At 46.1% G+C, this 19999-nt stretch overlaps 2 protein-coding genes across 5 annotated transcripts; one reads left to right on the forward strand and one right to left on the reverse strand.

Moving 5' to 3' along the window:
* Positions 1-163: 163 nt before the first annotated feature.
* fbxo25 (F-box protein 25) lies at positions 164-8730 on the forward strand. 3 transcript variants are annotated; one of them, XM_076016776.1, is made up of 11 exons: positions 164-300; positions 1085-1217; positions 4897-5003; positions 5476-5525; positions 5619-5711; positions 5819-5912; positions 6148-6332; positions 6464-6646; positions 7008-7151; positions 7475-7501; positions 7814-8730. In XM_076016776.1, exons 2-11 carry the CDS (start codon positions 1102-1104, stop codon positions 7901-7903), a joined length of 1089 nt encoding a protein of 362 aa, XP_075872891.1. In that variant the 5' UTR covers positions 164-300; positions 1085-1101; the 3' UTR covers positions 7904-8730. The 3 variants fall into 3 exon arrangements, with proteins under 3 accessions (XP_075872891.1, XP_075872892.1, XP_075872893.1); XM_076016777.1 differs by lacking the exon at positions 7475-7501; XM_076016778.1 differs by lacking the exons at positions 164-300; positions 1085-1217; positions 5476-5525 and having other exon boundaries at positions 4693-5003.
* A 12-nt stretch (positions 8731-8742) lies between these two features.
* Positions 8743-19659, reverse strand: LOC142882200 (testis development-related protein). Of its 2 annotated transcripts, XM_076016780.1 has the most exons (4): positions 19344-19653; positions 14539-14595; positions 10855-10970; positions 8743-10355 (listed from the first exon to the last, which is right to left on the reverse strand). In XM_076016780.1, exons 1-4 carry the CDS (start codon positions 19428-19430, stop codon positions 9911-9913), a joined length of 705 nt encoding a protein of 234 aa, XP_075872895.1. In that variant the 5' UTR covers positions 19431-19653; the 3' UTR covers positions 8743-9910. The 2 variants fall into 2 exon arrangements, with proteins under 2 accessions (XP_075872895.1, XP_075872896.1); XM_076016781.1 differs by lacking the exon at positions 14539-14595 and having other exon boundaries at positions 19344-19659.
* Between the last annotated feature and the right edge of the window lie 340 nt (positions 19660-19999).

The following is a 19999-nucleotide window of genomic DNA, read 5'->3' on the forward strand; positions in this document are numbered from 1 at the left end:
GTTTAAAATCAAGCCACACGCACCAACGCGCATTCGTCTGTCACGTGCGCGAGAAAACCCCAACAAAACAGAGAAGATGCGAAGATTATGACTGACAGCGTCACTGACCAATCAGCGGTGAGACTCGGCGTAGCAACAGGGATATTAAGTGGACCTTCCGTCCAATCAGAAAGCGCACGGGGGCGGGGCCTCGTTCCAGGCGTCCGTGCTGTGTTTACTTCCGTCAATATTTCCAGTACGACGGGGACGAGACAAGGCAGACCGAGGACGGGAGAATATCGCGAAGATAGACTCGGCAAGGTTTGTCCCACCGCAATGTAGACATTCACAACCGGTTCCCGGCAAGTGTTAATTGTGTGTGTGTCGTTTGTAGTAATCCTGTCGTTAATGCGTGTGTTGAACCGACTGACAAAACCGACTGTTTTCCCCCTCTATTTTGAGTCATTGCGACTAAAAATCAGAAGCGTCATTTTGTTGTTGTTGTTGTTGTTGTTGGTGGTGGTGTTGTCTCAAGTGTGTCACCGAAATGCTTTGATCGTCATGCCAGCCGGCAAACCTACGATGATAATATTCCTAATTGCTAAAACATGGACATGAAGAACAATGCCAGCGGCATATTCTACTGTACGATGGTTTTTGTTGAGTTTCACAGCTGCAGTGGACAACTCGAGGTGATACAGGCAAGCCGAGTAATTACAGGTTCTTCTCTTCACCACGGAACACACTCGACTCGTTTGACTCCTGGCATTCCAGTCTGAATATACACTAAAAATAAATAAATAAATAAAAATACTGCAACAGCTGGTAAAAGTGTTTGACCCAAATTGACCAACATTGAGATTTTATCTGTAGTTTGGCTAAGAAAAAAAAAAAAGTTAAATTTGTCTAATGTCACTCCTCAGTCTAACTTGGATTGTGTTTAGTGTCATTTTTTTGAATTGAAAATTCTCCTGCGTGACGATAAAGTGGATTAAAGTGCACTAAGTATGAAGTCATGAATGTCAATACTTTCTTTTCTTTGCCATAGAGAGACTCCCTATGTCTTCAGGTATTTTCAGTAACCGCCTCCTCCTCTCATTTACAGCCTGTCCTCTGGCAAAAATGCCTTTCTTGGGCAAGGACTGGAGGTCGCCCGGATGGTGCTGGAAGAAGACGGACAACGGCTGGACCAGGATCTTCAGACACGAGCTGGAGAACAACAGCATCGACTTGGAAGTGTAAGACGTCTGTCAGAGAAATGTGCCTTAAAATCGCTCCTCAACAATCGCAGCGTTTGCGTCATCGGATTAGATTCTTTGTTAGAGATCAACATTTACCTTTTGTCCACAATAAGAAGAAGATGCTAGCAATTACCAGCTCACGTCCCATTTTCAAGGGGTTAACTTAACCCTAACCCATGCAGACATGGGAACCACACTGTGTGTGGGACGTCACTGCATCGCCCCTTGTAGTGCACGTCTTTGTCATTCATGTCATTTGAGAATGCCAGCAAGCTGTGATACATCCGATGTCCCTGTGACATCTGTACTAATCTGTTTAGTAGCAGCAGCAGTGAGAGTCGTGGTCATTTCCTGTATTGCTTCTTCTTTTTTTCCCCTCCATTTGCACCGTTTTTCCCCAGATTGGTCACAGCTGAAAGGAAGCTGATTGATTACTGGGCCCCAGTGCAGTTTGACAGACCAGCTGCCCTGCAGTTTTATCATTTTTATCCACAGCTGTAATGTAAAACTGACGTCGGAACAACACTAACATGCAAGTGTGCCTTGTTTGCAATGGAGACAATTTGCAGTGTCGACAGGAGCCTGGCAGTGCTGAAATGAAATTTTTAATTTGATTTATTTATTTTCATTGACAAGGGACAGTGCATATTAATGAACATGTAAATGGAAATACGCAAGAATTAGCCAAAGGCTACCTTCCCTCTGCAGTCCTTTGCAGATCAGACAAAAGTAACAAATGAAATGATCAAATGAAAAATACAAAAAATTAACAATACGATAGAAGAGTTGGTCAACTGACACTAACAAAGTAACTAAAAACACTAAAAGGATACATATAAACTTAAATTTAAAATGAGTGCTGACAGATCTGGTTTCTTTTCAGTCACTTCTGTAGATTGACTTTAAACGTGTTGAATGTGTTACGGTCTCTTACTGGAGCTGGAATCTCACTCCAGACGTCAGTGGTCTGGATTGAGGGTCAAAGGTGGCGTCCAGCGACGTCTCCGTCACGTTGCAGTGTCCACTCTCAGTGTTGAGTGGTGTCTCACACAGCGGAGGCAGTGTTGCGCTAATGACATCATTTGCCCGGCGTGCTGTGTGTCAACAGACCTCTGTCACCATTTGTCTTGCAAACACTCGAGTGGACGAGACTGCTTCTTTAATGCAAATTAAGAGGAAACCAAACAACAACAACAACAACAGCAGCAGCCACACGCTCTCTTTTCTTTTTATATTTTCTTTCATACATGACCTCAGTTGCAATGACCCAAATATTTTAGGACGCAGCCGGAAAAAAAAGAACCCACAAAACCCTTCAGATCATTCTGCCGCAGGGTGATTTGTTCCGCATGTAAACAGTTTGCAGTTTAGCTGGTTCTCTCCCAGTTTGCAGTTCCCCGCTAACATAATCGTGCTCGCCCATGCAACAGGATTAGAGGTGAGAGAGCGGGGATTAGCTTTGAGCCCATTTGCCCCGAAGTGGTCGACTTTGCTGTTCAGCAAGCAAAGACGAGCCCTCACATGTCCTGCGGTGGGAGGTGGAGGTTTGTGTGTCCTGATGAACCCCAGCATCCTTCTCACTCCTCCCACCCTCCTCTTCTTGCCTTTTTTTTCTGCACCCGCCCGAAAAACGAAGACCAAAGCGGAGCAACAACGCAAGAAGCAGAGCCCAACAACAGAGCCCATGAGAAAAATTTCAAGTTATTCAAGGTCACAAAGCGGCTGTCACACAGATATCGTGTTCTCTGTCTGCTTCGTGTGATTGTGATAAATCCAGTGTGCAATTAAAAGCTGATTCTCGTAAGAGGAAGTCCGAAGGCTCGGACAGGGTCACCGTTGAGAGCAGAAAGAGCATCGCCAGAGACCAGAGAAAGCCCCCCGCCTCCATTTCATCTTGTGATTAAACAAACACATCTGCTGACGGTGATTAATTGCACATCTGCGGTGTCCTGGCAGTTTGTCCGGGGGAACCCCGCTCCAGTCCAGCGGAACCTGCAGGAAGAACGGACGGACGGAAGATGAATCTGATGTTGATTATCTCGTCGGCTGAAAAGGAAGAATGAAAAAGAAAGCTTAGAATTCTCCCACTTAAGGAGCGCTGGCTACACAAACTCCCATGATTATGACTGTTGGTGTTTCTGTCACGGGAATCAGTTGAACTTCATTACTCATGTGATGTCTAGAAAAGATCTGTGTCCTTTGGATGAAACCACTTCTGAGGAAACGAGAAGAGGCTGAGCCTCTCGTGTCCCGATAGAGAGAGACCCGACGCATCCCAAACACCAGCGATGACCTGTTAATGAAAACCACAGTGGACGGAAACAAAAGAACACACCAATAAACAAACAGAGAAGGGCCTTTTGGGGGCGGTTTGATGGAACGAGACCAAAGATTTCCTCCCTCAACGTTTCTATCCCGGGGCTGACCGGCTCGGCACCGGCAGTGCAGCCACGAGACCAAGATACATTGTGTTCTGGACTGCAAGCAGAACACTGCATCAATCATTCGCCTTGGCTGTGTTGCAGTGACAATTACACCCTGTTGCTTTCCGTCTTGCACGCAGCAATGTGTTCAGCACTCCGTGGTCAGCGCCAGAGGATAATTAACGTCTGGAGGGGAATCAGCGAACAGGCCGTTGATCCACCAGTCGACCGACGGACCGACGGACGGACGCACATGCCTTCACTTGCACCAGGACAAAAAAGAAAATAGTCTGCAAGAATTTACCTCCAGATGCTACCAGACTCCCGTCCATCTGTTGTTCTGAGTCCAGGTTGTGAAGTCAGCGTTCGTTATCGGGATGTTAACAATCAATCGATGACGATTGTCCATTAAGAATTTAACCAATTATATTAAATTAGTGGTAATTAACTGAACATTTTCTACGTGGGTAGTTAATATTATTATAACAGTGTAGTGGCAAGAAAGAGCAATTTACCTGGAGATGCTGTGATGGTTACAATACACTGAGAACAAGGTACTTTTAAACAACTTTAAAAAAAAAAAAAAAAAAAAAAAGTTCAAATGCGACCCATGAGAAGTCAACTTAAACTCAGAGGAGAAATGTTTAGGGTGTTTTTGCTGTTCTCTAATGTAAAAAAAAAATAATGTGTTCCTTACACATTATTTATTGTGAAATTTAGGTTCTCAGGAAAAATCGCCGCTCATCAATTAATCGTTAATCGATCGATACGGTCAATCAACATCAATTAATGAATTAATCGATAATTTGCGTCCCTAGTTTATTATCCGTCAGACTCGTCAACTCACTGACTGTTTAAAATCAGGCTTCTCAGTGGCAAGCAAGGCTGCTTATTGACCAAAATTGGCCCAGATGAATAGAAATCAGATCAAAAGAAATGGCGCATCCACGGTTCCTTCTCCTTGGTGATGAGATACATTTTCCATCTGTGGTGGGCCAGTAAATCAACATCATTTTCCTGCTTCCAAAGTGTCTTCTTTTACAGCTCTTTGCACTTGATGTTATTCCCCTCCACAGTTCACGCATTTTTTCTTTTGTTTTTTTACACTTCTTGGAAGTCTCTTTTATTTATTGTTTTGTACCAGACAGACTCTTTAAATAGAGATGGACACACACACACGCACACACGCACACACGCACATATTCCTGGCCACTGGTCGCCTTCTCTGCTGTGAACACATTCTGTCCAAACAGGCTCTGCACGGACGGCAGCGGCGACAACCTGTTTGTCGGGGATGTGTGCGAGCTGGTCACCACCAAGAGGCAGAAGGACTTCTACAACAACAGCACCAAGTCTCAGTGTAAGCATTAAAGATGAACACAAACATTCTTTCCCGACTCACAATACGAAGGAAGTCTCCTCTTTTCAAGACGCCCTCGGGTGCATTTTTCTGATTCCTCTCGTGCCTGATTCAGCCGTGCAAGACCAACCTGTCACTTTCACGCATTTACAATTTACTACTAGCTGTCTGGTCGCACATAGTTTAGTCAGTATGTTTGTGCTACACTCACTCTGTTGCTTGCTTGCCTGCTGCACTTCATTTTAGCAAATGTTCCGGTTGGTTTTATCGCAATCGCTGTAATGACGATTTATCCAAACTCTCCCGAAGTACGACAGCAAAAACATTCCGAAACACCCGCATCCTGTTGTGATAAATGACTACGATGTGTGCACAAGCGGAACTCAGTTTCGATACTTGTGCTTCATTAAAGAAACATCAGGCTCACACAACTCAACAACCAGTAATGCTCCTTCTGTGTTGTTTCACCCAGTTGTTTACCGGGATAAATGGATCTACGTCCAGAAAGGAAGCACAAAAGAAGTGAGTTTGATTTTAACTTTTGAAAGATTTTCTCTTAGAGGATTTAGCCACAGCAGTGTTGATCTATTTCTTCTCTTTTTTTTTTGTCCACAGCGTCATGGATACTGCACCCTCGGCGAAGCCCTCAACCAGCTAGACTTTTCCAGCGCCATCCAGGACTTGAGAAGATTCAACTACGTCGCAAAAGTGAGGCTCGGCGGTTGCACGGTTGATCCGTCATCACTGTGAAACTGCTGCTGACGCTCTTCTTCTGTCTCTCTCTCTCTCTCACTCTCTCTCTCTGTCTCCACAAGCTGTTCCAGCTCATAGCCAAGGACCAGCTGGGCAGTTTGAGTGGCGCCGCCCAGAAAAATTATTTCAACATTCTGGAGAAGATTGTACGAAAAGGTAAGAAGGACCCTTCCCTCCTATTCCATATCGGATTAAAAAAAATAGATTTTTTTAATTTAAGTTTGATAACTTGATTGTTTGTATCTGAAATTGTCCAAAATAAAGTTTACAAAAAATAAATCCAACACTGCATTGCCCTAGTTATTATTCATTTTTGCTCTACATCATTGTTCTCTGTTTTAATTTGGTTTTTGAACGCCCCCCCTCCCACCACCAACAACACCGCCACCAGTCATAGAGGACCAGTACAACCCGCGCCTGGTCAAGGAGCTGCTGCAGGACCTGAGCCTGACGCTGAAGGGTCTGGCCATCCACGCCGGCAGGTGTGTCCTGGTGGGCAACATCAACGTCTGGCTCTCCCGGATCAACGACATCATCAAGTGGCAGCAGCAGCTCGACAACCTGCAGATCCCAAAGGTAGATGGACGCTGAGCCAGAGGTCTCACTTCTCAGTAGCGCATCCCTCCCAGAGCTCATTGAGGGAACTTGATCGACTGCAGTTTGAATGCTGTGACCCTGAACGCATCGCTTTGTCATCGTCTGGCCAGCACACGAGCAGCGGCTTCTCGTTCAACGACCTGCCGCTCCACACCCAGAGCACCATCATCTACAAGCTGTCTGACGCCTGCGACGTCATAAACCTGGGGCAGGCCACGCCCACCATGCAGGCCCTCAGCGAGAACAGGACGCTGTGGAAGAAACTCTGCTACTTTCACTTCTCGGACAAGACGGTGAGGAAGCCGGCGGGAAAATTGTCCAGTTTATCCTGCGGTTCTGTCAAGTTGTAGTTCATATATTGACCACCAGAGGGCAGGATTGAAACAAGTGGGCTGGCGGTCTGTAGTCACTTTTACACAATTGTGTCCTCAGCCATTTCCAGCTGTGTGTTGAATAATAATGATGACAATAACAATAATAATAACAATAATAATAATAATAATAAGAATAAGTTTTATTTGTTATGGCACCTTTCACAATACTTAAGGTCGCCTTACAGAAACAATTAAAATAGAAAATAGGAGAGATAATATACAGAGAAGTCATACAACAAACACACAGCAATTAAAATACAAGGATGTGGATTACGTGCAGCGCTGCCACGACTTGGTCCTCACCACCAGCGACAAGGTGGACTGGAAGCTCATGTACTTCACACTGAAGAAGCACTACCCAGTGAGGGAGCAGTACGGCGACACTCTGCACTTCTGCAAGCACTGTAGCGTCCTCTTCTGGAAGGTAAACAAGACACACCTGCAACCATAAGCAAAACACGTGACACAAGTGAAGTAGCAGAGTTTGTTAGAAGTGGAGTAGAAATGAAATGTTCCCCGCAGGTGGGGGAAATATGAGAGCAAACTAAGTGCAAGGGATTGATATTGCTCACTAACAGGTGGCCTGGATAGAAAGTGCAGCGTCTTCCTTCCCCTGTGATGATTTAACACTGACTAGTTGTAATTATCCTTGGTGGGGGTCTCCGGACTTTTTCCCCTTCTCCTTACGTGTCTCCTTTTTTTCCCCCTACCTCCTCTCCTGGTTGTCCCTCTCCCTGACTCCCTCAGGATCTCCAACTGGCTTTGTTATTCAAGGTATTTTCTGTCCCTCTGTCTGTTTGTTTCAATAAGTTTGCCGCCTCGGCTGATACAGTGACTGTGACCACGAAGGCTTGACCTCGATACCACTGGAGCTTGTCAGATTTGTGTTTAGTGAGAGTAATGAAGCTGTTCACCAAAGAACGTTTGATTCCTACCTTTCATTTCTTAATAGTGTGCCTGTGTTGAGTTTGATTGTTTGACAAAGATGTCTGTCAAAAGTCTCACCTTGTTCTCCACGTGCCTGTGTCTAATTTGACTGCACATTCAGCATACTCCCATACTCACACTTGTTGTTGACTGTTCCAGGACTGTGGCCATCCATGCTCGGCCATGGACCCCAGCAGCTGCCTCACGCCCATCTCACCCCAGCACTTTATGCAGCTCTTCCAGTACTAGAAGAACTCCCCCACCTACGCTGCTCCGTTAAACTCTTGGACTGGGAGAGATGAACGGGTGTGTACGAGATGTTTAAAAGGGCTTCAGGTGAAAAAAAAAAAAATCTGATGGATTTTCACTTGAACGTTTTGAATAGCTGAGCTCTTTATCAATCAGGGTATCGGGTCCGTGAGCTTGTGCAGGACCTGACCTTGAGTCTGCCGAGCGGGAAAGAGGCGGCCAGGTATAACTGGACTTGGAGAGAAAACTAGATTTTTCAACTTTTTAGAATTTTTAACGCACAAGATTTTCCACAAGACAGTCAAACAAAAGTTTGTTTGATGAAGAATGTCTTATAACGGAAAAGTGAAAAAATTGTCTTTTGTCAACTGTCAGCAAGACGCTGTTCCCGTATACAGAGAAAAAAAAAGACAGTTCTAAACGTTTTACGCGAGTATGTGCAATTTCTAGGTCAACTCAACTGTAGCATGTTTATTACGAGAGAGTGGTGACTGGTAATGTTTATATATATTTTAAAAAAAATATGCGACTTCAAATGTGGCAGTGTGTTTGTGAGATGTTGGTATTTTTCAATATTCTACTTTTTTGTACTTTATCCTGGTTCAGTGGGGTTTTCCTGCTCTAGCTGAATGCATGTCATGTTGGAGTCTCTGTTACTGTACTTAGTTACCAAGTCGTCCTATGTGAACTCTTGCTGTGCTTTGTACACTGGAAACACCAACGTTTGGAAGAGTCATTCTAACAATGTTACCTGAAGCTCCAGTCTTTTGATGATGTACTGTAAAGTATTATTTATGTGGGAGGGGGAAAAAAATAAGTTTTATATTCCAACCTAGAACTTTATTTTTAACGTTTACTTTTTGTTTCCACTTGGAAAGTTGCTGTAAAGTCTTATGGGCCAAGAACTAGCAATATGATTATTAAACATTTCTAAAATACATGAAATGAAACAGTTTTGTCTTTCTTTTGACCTGAGATTTCAGAATTACTAAAATGGTTCAAATAAACAGAAGCAGAAAATTCAAACTAGACCTTTAATCTGCTTGAGAGAAGGTTGGAAAAGGTCCTGTAAGTGTGTACAAATCTGGCAGGAAAAAAAAAAAAAAAAAGTCAATTACATTCTCAAATAGTAGTAGATTTAAAAAGAGAGAGGAAGAAAGAGAAGCAAAGATCAATTACACAAAGCTTTACATCTAACTAAAGGAGAGGTTCCAGCCCTGAATGATATAAAAATGTACGATAAGAAACTGCGCTGCTTTCCGGAAGGTTGCGCCAAGGTCACTGGTTGGTTGGAAGAAACCACTTGTGGGTCACAGAGACCTGCTGGATCAACCAGCAGGTCCTGGCACTGAACGCAGCGGACAAACACTGCGAGGACGTCGCTGCACAAGCGTGACGTCTTTAGGCGGGAAGCGTGCACTGTGTCGCCGTGTGGAAGCTGGTGGGAGTACAGTGGAATATTCCCAATATGTATCGCCTCACACACCCCACACTGCAGCGTCGCTTCACACGTGCTTTGAAATGTGATGAAATGTGCAGGTTAATTTTCGACCTCACAATGGACCCATGTCGTATTTGCCTGTTATTGACATTCTTCCCGCGCATGTAAGGAAGTGGAAACCAGCGTCAAGTCTTCAGTCACGCATGTGCAGATGCTTCCGTGTTTCTTTTGGCTTTCTGCAGCATATAAACTTGCGGGAAATACAAGACATCTCGACAGCAGACTGGTGGATGTCACAGTTCAAACGGTACAGTAGTTTCAGGCTTTCACTCGTCATTTACATTCTTTTTCAGTGATTTAAAAGTGACCAAAAAAAATAATGTTAATCGCTGTAATCAAGGGCTTTAGATCAGGTCTTAGATTTTGGGACTAGACACCTACTGACATTAACAGGGGCTTCAATCAGAACTCGACTACAGAGAGGCAGCGATTCGGTTCAGGCCTTCGTCCTCTGGATTGTTGGATGGCACACGCGAGGGGGAGAACTGTGCACGGTACAACTTCCACTATTTCAAGCCCTCCCACGCGCTCTCTGACACGATCCCTCTGCTCATCCTGCTGATTCCCGCCAGCTTGATTTTGGCGCGGGCCGTCCACCTGACGGCGGCCGTGGCATCCTTGGAGTCCGAGAGGTTAGCGTAGCGTGACGAGTCCTCCTCCAGACCGCGACCAGCCCAGGAGGCCAACTCCAGCGGGAGGCCCAGGGACTCCGGCAGGGTCAGCGGAGGGTGGTCCGTCTGGTTCTTGTCCTCTGGGACTTGGTCCGTCCCAGACTCGGTCTCGGGGGAACCCTCCAGACACGGCGGCTCCCAGCCCTCTATCTTCTCCAGTTTCTTGGTGGGTGAGATTTGCCTCATGGTCATGGTGATGCTCTCCCAGAAGCAGAGGCCCTTCTCCGGCTTGTCCTTCTTCTCCTTCTCCTTCTCGTCATCTTTGATCTTCTTGTGAGACCTTTGGAGAGGAAAAAAAAAACAAACAGCGGGAAAACAATTAGCGAGTAATCTAACAACAAGCTGTGGAAGTGGCTGGGTGCGTGAGATTCGTGGAATTCTCTCCTATACGTCAAGCCATTGTGTGGTTATACATTTGTTTGTCACATCAACTTGGTTAATGAAGGTTTTCCTCTGTGTACAGTCCACTTCCTTCACGACAATGAGAGGGAACGACGGCTGGAAAACAGCAGCCTCGGTCTCACAGACAGAAGTCAGTGGTCTGACCTGTTCCTGTTATTTTGGATCGAGTGTGTTTACATATTTTCTTTGTGCATTTGACAAGAAGTTTATAGGGACAGGGAGAATATGTAGTGCATTGCAAGAATATGTTATCTCATTGAGGAGTCCAATAAGGACGATGGGATCTTATCTTGGAGACATTTTCCAAAATCTCAGAGGAAAAGGGAGGTTTGCAAACATTTGGAAGATTCCAGGAAGAAAAGAGGAGCGGCTCTCACCCTCTGCCAGCTGCCAGCTTGACTCCCGACAGTAAAAAGTGCTCATCGTCTTTGGAGGAGAACATCTTCTTTTCCCTCCTCTCTTTCTTGGACATGATCTTCTTTACCTTGGCGTCCTGGCAAAAACAAGCAGACGTGAGCAGATTCAGCATTTGACCACGTGTGTATATATTCGAACACTAGAGGTCGCACTTGTTGGATGTTTCACGTCAGCTCAGTCGATTGAGTGGAATTGCCTTGGCTCACGACGACGTTGGCGCTACACGGACACTACACACGTGTAGTAGCCTAAAAGTTACAAACCGCCGTATGTTAAGAGAAATTAATTTAACTGAAACGAAAATCTTCTTAATTAAACGTTTTATTTAAATTCAAACTCAACTTCCAATCCGGGTTCCCAGGTTCCCTTAAACTAAGCTAGCTGACATCCAAGTGCAGCTTCCGGTTCTCTGGCAGCTACTATGCGGTTAAAAAAAAAAATCACGGAATGCCGCTTTAAACAATATTCGTGAAGATACAATTACACACATTACACAACTTCATTTATTTGTTGACGCCGCCAATTACATAAAAACAGGTGAGGGTTGAATGCAGCCGAGCAGCCGGCGCATTCATTCCCGTGGGGTGACGCGCCTTCACTCCCTCCGAGTCTGAACCTCCCCCTCTTTATTATTATTAGTTCAGAATTCCTCCCCTGTGATGCAGCCAGCCAGCAGCAGCAGCAGCACAGACCGTCGCGGAACACACTTTTGGCTCGCTTTCCGTCTCGACCTGGGAGGAATTCCAACGTCAATTGTCAAGGTCGGAGTTCCTCCTCCTCCTCCTCCTCCTCCACCTCCTCCTCCACCTCCCATCCGCGCCTCCTGCCTCCTGCCTTCCCTTTCACCTCTATCAAAACATTCTCAGCGCTCACTCATGCACCTGACCTCGGCTTCAACACTCGCATGTTTGACCGCCTGCTGTGTGTGAAGGGTTCACTGTGTTCTGGCACAAGGAAAGCAACTGGCGAGCCCAGACCAAACAGGAACTGCTCTGGAAGATCACGTGACTTGAAAGTGCGATACTTTCAGATGGTACAAGTCCAGTGGCTGTGTGAGTTTTATGATCATCGGAAGCTGAACAGCCTTTGGTGACGGATTGATAAATGAGATGAAATAAAGTAAACGGAGCCCAACTGTGGCACGTGGAACACGCACACTTTCAGCAGATGAATGATGAAGTGTGCTTCTCCTTTCACCTCTCACAGTCATCAACATGCCTGAGGCCAAGAACTGCTGCCAGTTCCTAATCATCAAATATGTTCACATTTCTCTCGGTTTCTTCCATCGTGTGACCTCTCTGACCTTTCGTTCTTCCTGTGTGTTCTTTTTTGCAGCAGAAATGCCCGTGCAGATTGATTGTGTATGCCCGTAGAGCTGGATTCCACTAGTGTACACACACACACACACACACACACACACACACACACACACACACACACACACACACACAGTGTACTTCTTATTGAAACCAGTGCTCTGTTGGACAAAAAAAAAAAAAAGCTTGCCATGACTCCTGCAGCTCCCACTGTAAAAGCTCACACAGTGCACTTAATCTGATTTCCTCCGTTGGAATTTCTGTGTAGCGTGAGAGAAGCCTTTACACTCAGGCAGTGATGCAAAGTTACAGGAGGCGTGTCAGGTGCACTGTGGATTTGTAATATTATTTACTGCCTGAAGAGGGAGACATAAATTCCTATTGATCTGTCAAAAGTGAGGGTTTGCGAAAAGTGTAAACAGATAATTAATGTTGGGGCAAATAAAATGTGTCTGCTGTTAAGAAAACCACATATGGAAACTAGAAAAACTGAAATAACTGATTTAGTGAACTGAACCGAATCAATATCACAAAAAAAATATAACACAGAGTACTTCATGCTTACTTAATTTAAGCATGTTTTATGATGACAGGACAGGTCGTAGTGTTTCCAGTCCTGCTTTTGAGTCGACCACATTCCAGCGTCCTGTTCACATTCACCACACAGGTTTGTTTTCAAAGTTGACTACATTTTTAATATGCCTAGATTAGTACTGAAGATTAAGTCAATAAAAGTCAAAGGAAACCCCCCCCCCCTGGAACTATAAATGGAGTGAGCGGTATCCCACACTTCCCGGACTCTGTGCCTCCTTTGTGTGTCCTAATATGAGCATGAAACAGCCAATAGCGGAGGAATATGCAGCGCTGCAGCAGCCTGCCAGAGCAGCCCCGCGGTTATTTTCAACCTTATTTTTTTTCCCAGCCCCTATTGTTCCCAATCTGAAAGGTCCGGCTCCTTTAAAGAATGCTGGGTTTCCTTCCCTTCTCAGAGCCACATCACCGCAAACAGGACAGGTCGTGAAATAACGTCCTGTGAACCGAGTCACCCGACAGCCAGCGAGGGACGGTGGGCCGCCCAGTTGTTTGCCTCTCCTGATTTATGCAACGCAAACTTGACCGCATGCGATCAAGATGTCAGTGCTCAGTTCGGCCGTGGCCGTAATAACATTGATATAATATAATAAAACCGCTCGACAGGAAGTTCCTGAACTGACCTGTGGGATTCACACTCTGGAAAATAAATCTGTCAGCCATCATAAAGACATTCAGAGCAGCGGTGGGCAAACTGTTGCACTGGTGGTTTGACAGCAGGGCCTATAAATGTGAACGAGGGATCATGTAGCTGTATAATGTCAACTGATTGACGGTATTGAAATGACTCTTAAAGCACTGGGTGAAATCCAGCTATTTTATGACTTACTGACTATTGATATAAATTGAAGTTCGGGGGGCCGGATTATAAAGCTTAACGGGCCGCATATGGCCCCCGGGGCCATAGTTTGCCCACGCCTGCATTCAGAGCCATTTCTACTAGTTTTTATAGCCACACAGGAGAAAGGGGATGGGGGGGGCGGGGGGGGGGGGGGGGGGGGGGGTAGGAGCACTTGTTGTGGACACACATCAGATTGCATCTCACAATTCAACTGTCAGACACACACACACACACACACACACACACACACTGACTGTTTGCTGTTGGATCGTCAGCAGATAACCCAGTGCACATCATTCAGTATGTGCAGGAAAATGTTTATTTTAAAATTTCATTCACCAACTTTTGGCTGGTAAATTTGGCTCCCTCTCCAGCATCATCGTACATTCCATGTAACAATCCCTATGCACCATTATGATACAGTGAAGTTGCACTGAGCCAGAATTGCTCTTGAAATCCTGACCTTGGGTCAAAGCGACCTCACGTCACCATTTTCCAAAGCTTGAGGTCCGAGATAGAGGGTGAATCCTGCTGAAACAGGCCTGTGTTGTAGCTCTGAGGCTCGAGATAAAGCAGGCGGGTGTGTTTACAGATAAACAGTGCGGCCTCAGTCATCTCCTCCTGCTCCTCACCTCAGAGCGACCGGGAAACTGCATGATCATCTGACAAGAAGAAGCGGCTGCCTGCGCATGTGAGGGAGGTTAATCAGAGGATACGGGGGCGCCTTCTGTGACGGCTGCCATAAAGTGTGTGTCGCTGGGGTATTTTTGTGTGGGGGGGTGGGGGGGTTTTCAGGGGCGTAACTCTCGGTGAGTCGAACGAGCGTCAGTTGAGAAGCAAACAGTGTCCTCGTATCTTGTGTTTGGTTGAAATAGCTGTGAAGAGCGTCTGTTTACCTTGGACACCGCAGGGACGGCTTCCTCCTCCTCTTCCTCTCCTTCTATGTCTTTGTCCTGAGACACACACACACACACGGGCACAGACACACACACACACACACACACACACAAAAAAATGCAAGCCAAAAGTGAGTTAACACAAATACCAAACACACACACACACACATAGACAAATACCAAAACCCAAACCACAGTATGTTGTAGGCGTAAAGCGTAAAACCATTATCAGGTGTATTGGATGGATGGATGGATGGATGGATGGATGGATGGATGGATGAAATGCTAAACACGACCCAAGCAGCAGGACAGCAGGTGACACCGTCCAAGTGGAACTATTTGGGTCCCATTGTGATCCAGTTCCCGGTGGGGCCGCGTGGGACTTCCCTGATTTGACGAGCGGCCTCGTCGCTTCCTTGTTTTGGTTGTTTTAACATGAGGCGGTTCACAGCGTTTAGATTAGTGTGAGGAATCTAGTTTGATGTTAATGATAACAAACAGCGTTAATGTTCCACTTGGAAAAAAACAAAAAACAAAAAACAACCGCTCAAATCGTCCCACTTGTCGTCGCGATGTTGCCACTTTGAAAGCTTCCTGGTTCCTTCTCAAGTCTTACCCGCTATTTTCGCCAAAGGAAAACACTGTTAACTGTGAGCGTAATCGAGTTTAGCTGAAGCTAACTGGAGACTTCCCTCAAGCCAAAACAAATTTAGCACGTGTGGGGAAACCTGATGAAGGACAACTCTCCTAAATCACCCTCATTCAGATAAAAAAAAGAAAGAAAAGAAAAGAATCTCTTGATACGTCAGACCCTCTGAAATGACTTTTTTTAAGGGCTCTTCCTAAGAGCACAGACACAAAGGGGAACCTCACCACCTCCAGATGATCCTTCTGGGGCATTCCCCCCCCCCGCCCCCCTTTTTTTTTTTCAAAACTGTTTCAAATGTCCGACTCGCTAACAATAACCCCATAAAACCTTGTGATTTTACTTTGGAGCCGCTCCAAAAGACTTATAAAAAGAACATTAAGCGGCCGAGGGGGTGGAGGCAGCAGAAGAAGTCATCAGACCGGCAGCTGAGCCTGAGATTAGTGAAGTGGTGCCAGAATTCCTGTAAAATGATCAAAGCTGCAAGGACGTCTAGCATATCACAAGTCCAGAGGAGGAGGAGGAGGAGGAGGTGGTGGAGGAGCAGGAGGAGGAGGAGGAGGAGCAGGAGGAGGAGGGACGGGCGGCGCTCGGACGTGTCTCGGCAAAGTCTGCCACCTGAGCTGATCAAAGACACACACACACACACACACACACACACACACACACACACACACACACACACACACACACACACACACACACACACACTTCACTCCGACTACTGTTTAAGTGTGAAAGCATTAACAACTTGGAACAGGAGGAGAGTTTTAACACCTTCGGCGGCCGTTTTGGCCCCGTTCTCTATTTCCTGTTTTGATTTGGTTCCAATGAAAGCTCGCCTCACTTTTTCTTTTGACACAGTTTTGTGGCAGACTGCGAACAACCACACACACACACACACACACACACACACACACACACACACACACACACACAAGAACACAATACTTAGCAGGCCAAGGAGATTTAAATCATCAATCTTTTTGCGTAAACTTGACCCCCATTGTGTGTAAAAGAATACACTGGTCAGCAGTTTTCTCAGTAATTGATCCCACAAGAGTTCAGTCAGGAAACTTTTTTTTTTGGGGGGGGGGCATCTTAATTTTTTTCTAGCCATTCACGCCCATCATGCATTGCTCATCATGTTTGAGGCCTTCAACATGTCAATAACGGCAAACCAAGCTTTATCTACGCTCCCCCACAGTTCCTTCACAGCAAAAAGGACAAATACGCTCTGTTCTAAAAAATGTCCACCAAAAGAATGTTGGATATTTGATTGTAATGGGTACAATGGAGGACCTTTAAGAAAACAATAACCCTGAATTTTCACAATTGCATTCGGTGGAATGAGCTCGATGTTAAGTGCACTGGAACAGTGAGTGAACCCAGTCACACAGCTGAATGAAAGAGCCGTCAGATTTGTGTCGATGGAGTGGAAATCAGTGGAAAATTCCTAGATTAGCTTAGTATGCACACACACACACACACACACACGCACGCACGCACACACACACACACACACACACATACATTTGCCAGAAAAAATGGAAAACTTTGGGAATCCGCTTACTTTGTCACAAAAGACCTGGCAACAGGGATAAAAACCCACTGTACTGCAGTTGTACCACTGGTGCCTTTTTTGTGTTTGGTAGCTTGTTCTTCACAGAAACTCAACCAGAACATTTTGGGTAATAGTCCATTTTTACGTTTGGTAAAACACAGCACTTTTTTTTCTCCCCTACACACCAATTTGTTATCTTATCATCATATTATTCAAACGACAGAATGTTTTCTCTTAAGCTTAAATTCCCTGATCCGACCTCCCGTGATCCCAGCGGCGGGTAATCCGTGTTCTTTTGAGGCTACTCAGGTGCTGTTAGTGCTTTAAAGCTGCACACACACACACACACACACACACACACACGCACACACACACGTCCTGCAAGCTGCGGGCTTCATCCAGGTCCATCAAGAGCGTGGATATTACTTCCACATCCTGCCCGCTGTCTTACTGATCTTCAGCGGGTTGCCAGATGTTTGATCCCCCTCAGACTACTGCGGCTTTACCCGTCTGCCTTTGTGTGTGCACGTGAGCACAACAGTGCACAGTCGGGGCTCATTTCTCCCGTCACAGGAGGCAAAGAAAGAGCAGCAGGTGACGGTAACGTCAGTCAACCCTGCTAGAAACACATCATGTTTAAATATATTCAATCGTATGAAATTTGCTTTCCCAAAGTATGACGGTGGGCATGATATGGGACCTCGTCTCAACACTTGCGACTCGAATGTGGATTCGGCTTTGCTCTCTCCAACGTTCTGCCAGTCCACAGTCTGTTATCTCCAGCATCACTGCATACTGAATCTCACTCACTCTGCTGGTGGAGAACCGACCTCTCCTCTGTGTTGACAGCAGTTTATGGTCCGACCTTTGACCCCCCCCCCCCTCCCGACATGCACTTTACTGCCGCGGAGACTTTAGGAGACCTCTCCTCATGACTTTCCCAGGAATTCTGGGTAAGTGGCCACTCTCTGGTCTCAGACAGTAACTCTGGCAACCAGTGGGTGTAAGTGACACCAGGGAGGTCGACTCAGGGAGGGACACATGCATGGGACCAGACCTGCCCGCCACTGGCTGCCAGCGTGGACGTCAGGAGCTGCTGAAGGCCCCCCCGCCCAGGGTCGAAGTGAACCAGTGAGGAACGTGGTTCATTTTCATCACCTGCGCAAACTTTTTTTATACTGTAACTGAAATAATGAGGTTGCCGGCAATGACGTCTGGCTTTTCCTAAATCCCCTCTTGGGATGGAAATAATTAAAGCGCCGCCGTGTAATTATGCCGCTTCAGACTTAATGTGAAGATTCACCAATTGAAGCTTGCTTGCCGGCTTCTTCTGGATGACTTGTGAGTCATGCAGCCTCGAGCGTGTGTACGCACTGTGAAATCTGTGTCATGTGTAAAGAGAAACTGACTGATTAGATGCAACAAGCATGATAATATAGCGCATCATCATCTTTTCCACAGCGTGACTCAATTCTCACTGGGGAAAAAAAAGTGGAGTTGCAAATTTTATCAACGTTTGTGAATTAAAGCAACATTTTGCATAAACAACTTTGTCATGGTCACCAACTTCCCCCCCCCCCCCCCAACACTATGTTGCTTTTTTTTTTTCCCATCCACTGACTTGTAGCAGAGAGAATGGGCGACACACAGCGCACCTGGTCCAGGACTGTGTTTTAACTGCCGCTCAGACAGGTGATCTTCTCGCGACACGGTGCAGCTGCAGGCCGCCAAAATGTTCTCGCAAGTTGTGGTGAGCGTGAGCCCCAGACTGGGGGCCAAAAGTCACGCTGCTGCGCGTCAAGGTGTCCTCCTCCGCAGCCGCCCCGACACCTTGACAGAGCCCAGCTGCCAGCAGCGCTGATACAGGAGATACAAGGCTTCTTGGACCACACACACACACACACACACACTATACTCACTACTAAAATGCAGAGACGCGTTTGTGATAAGATGAACGCATTAAGAACACAATCTTGAAGTTTTCTTATCTGACCTGAAAAGTCTGTCAAAACAAATGTATTTAAAACTGTGTGTGTGTGTCTCTATGGCTATGAACAAATACTTCTCTAAAAGTCCAGATAAGTGCCTATGTACGTAAGTACAACACTTTTAAAGGGATAACACACCAAAAATGTACATTTCTCTTATTTATAGCAGCCAAGTGTCTCTGCCAGTGGACCACTGTCCCTGCCAGAGACACAGACTGTGTGCTGTGGCCGTGCCGATGTCAGTCATCCATAAAGAGACACTTCACTCAAAAGTGAAATGTCACCCATTGGCTTCTCATGCCGAGCTTGATGGAATCACTGACGCCCTTTCAAATAAATCAGCTTTGAAGTGTGACATTATTCTTCACGCGCGAGTTGATTCATTTCAATTTTTTTTTTTTTTTTTTTTTTGCCAACTTTATCATGCACAGTGGAAACACTTTCCCTCATCAACGCAGCTTGAAATGACCGTGCTGACATTTAATTCACGACGCCTCCATTCGCTGACATTGGCTTTCTGGGGGAACAAAACAAAGCGGCGGCAAGCGTGGCAAAAGCGGTAAAGTGCCGCCACTCCACTCTGCTGCCACTGTGTTGGCCGGGTTACCTGGTAGGAGAGATGACGGTGCCAGCTCATGTCGTCCTCCTCTGACGCATAATCCACCAGCACTTTACTCTTGCTTTTCCTGAACATGTCCTCCACTCGTCGCCGGAGTCTTGGTTTGTTTGGTGGTGGTGGTGGGTTGGGGGGGCGAAAGTTGCCTGGATGCCTGCTGAATGGGAGCCCACTGTGCGCGCGCGCGTGTGTGTCGGCTTCCTAAACAGACCGCGGTGACGCACCATGAACGCGCACTCGGGCTCCTCACTCACTTCGTTTCTGCAGCAGCAAAAATCCCTCCTTTCTTCTTCTTCTTCTTTTTTTTTCTTCTTCTTCTTCTTCTTTTTTTTTTTTTTTCTTCTTCTTCTTTCCTCCGCGATAACAGCAGCTTATTCATTCATGTACGTGCCAGGAGCTGCGAGGGTCCAGCTTTCATCACTTTTTCTCTCCTCCTCCTTCTTTCATGACGTGCGCCGTTTCGTCACAGTTTGGATTGGAGCGCGTTTGGTTGGGTTGTTTTTTGTTTTTTTTTTTGTTTGTTTGTTTGTTTGTTTGTTTTTAACGCAGAATCACCACCTGTCCCCCGCAGAGTCGCTCCTCCCCTGTCCCCCTTTCTCCTGATCCCAGTTGCCATGACGGAGAAAAAAAAAGGGGGGGGGGGGGGG

The sequence above is a fragment of the Nelusetta ayraudi genome, unplaced genomic scaffold (assembly GCF_046127955.1).
Source record: "Nelusetta ayraudi isolate G7.1 ecotype Tasmania unplaced genomic scaffold, CSIRO-AGI_Nayr_v1 ptg000238l, whole genome shotgun sequence".
Taxonomy (NCBI): domain Eukaryota; kingdom Metazoa; phylum Chordata; class Actinopteri; order Tetraodontiformes; family Monacanthidae; genus Nelusetta; species Nelusetta ayraudi.

What these genes read in the sequence shown, in the direction of transcription:
- fbxo25 (XM_076016776.1), top strand. Translation starts at nt 1,102, where the DNA reads ATGCCTTTCTTGGGCAAGGACTGGAGGTCGCCCGGATGGTGCTGGAAG. An exon ending in AGAAAGGAAGCACAAAAGAA is followed by an intron (nt 5,526 to 5,618) that starts GTGAGTTTGATT and finishes TTTTGTCCACAG; the next exon opens with CGTCATGGATACTGCACCCT. An exon ending in GTAGCGTCCTCTTCTGGAAG is followed by an intron (nt 7,152 to 7,474) that starts GTAAACAAGACA and finishes TGACTCCCTCAG; the next exon opens with GATCTCCAACTGGCTTTGTT.
- LOC142882200 (XM_076016780.1), bottom strand. Translation starts at nt 19,430, where the DNA reads ATGTTCAGGAAAAGCAAGAGTAAAGTGCTGGTGGATTATGCGTCAGAG. An exon ending in CCGTCCCTGCGGTGTCCAAG is followed by an intron (nt 10,971 to 14,538) that starts GTAAACAGACGC and finishes TGTTTTTGCCAG; the next exon opens with GACGCCAAGGTAAAGAAGAT. An exon ending in AAGCTGGCAGCTGGCAGAGG is followed by an intron (nt 10,356 to 10,854) that starts GTGAGAGCCGCT and finishes TCCTCTCCAAAG; the next exon opens with GTCTCACAAGAAGATCAAAG.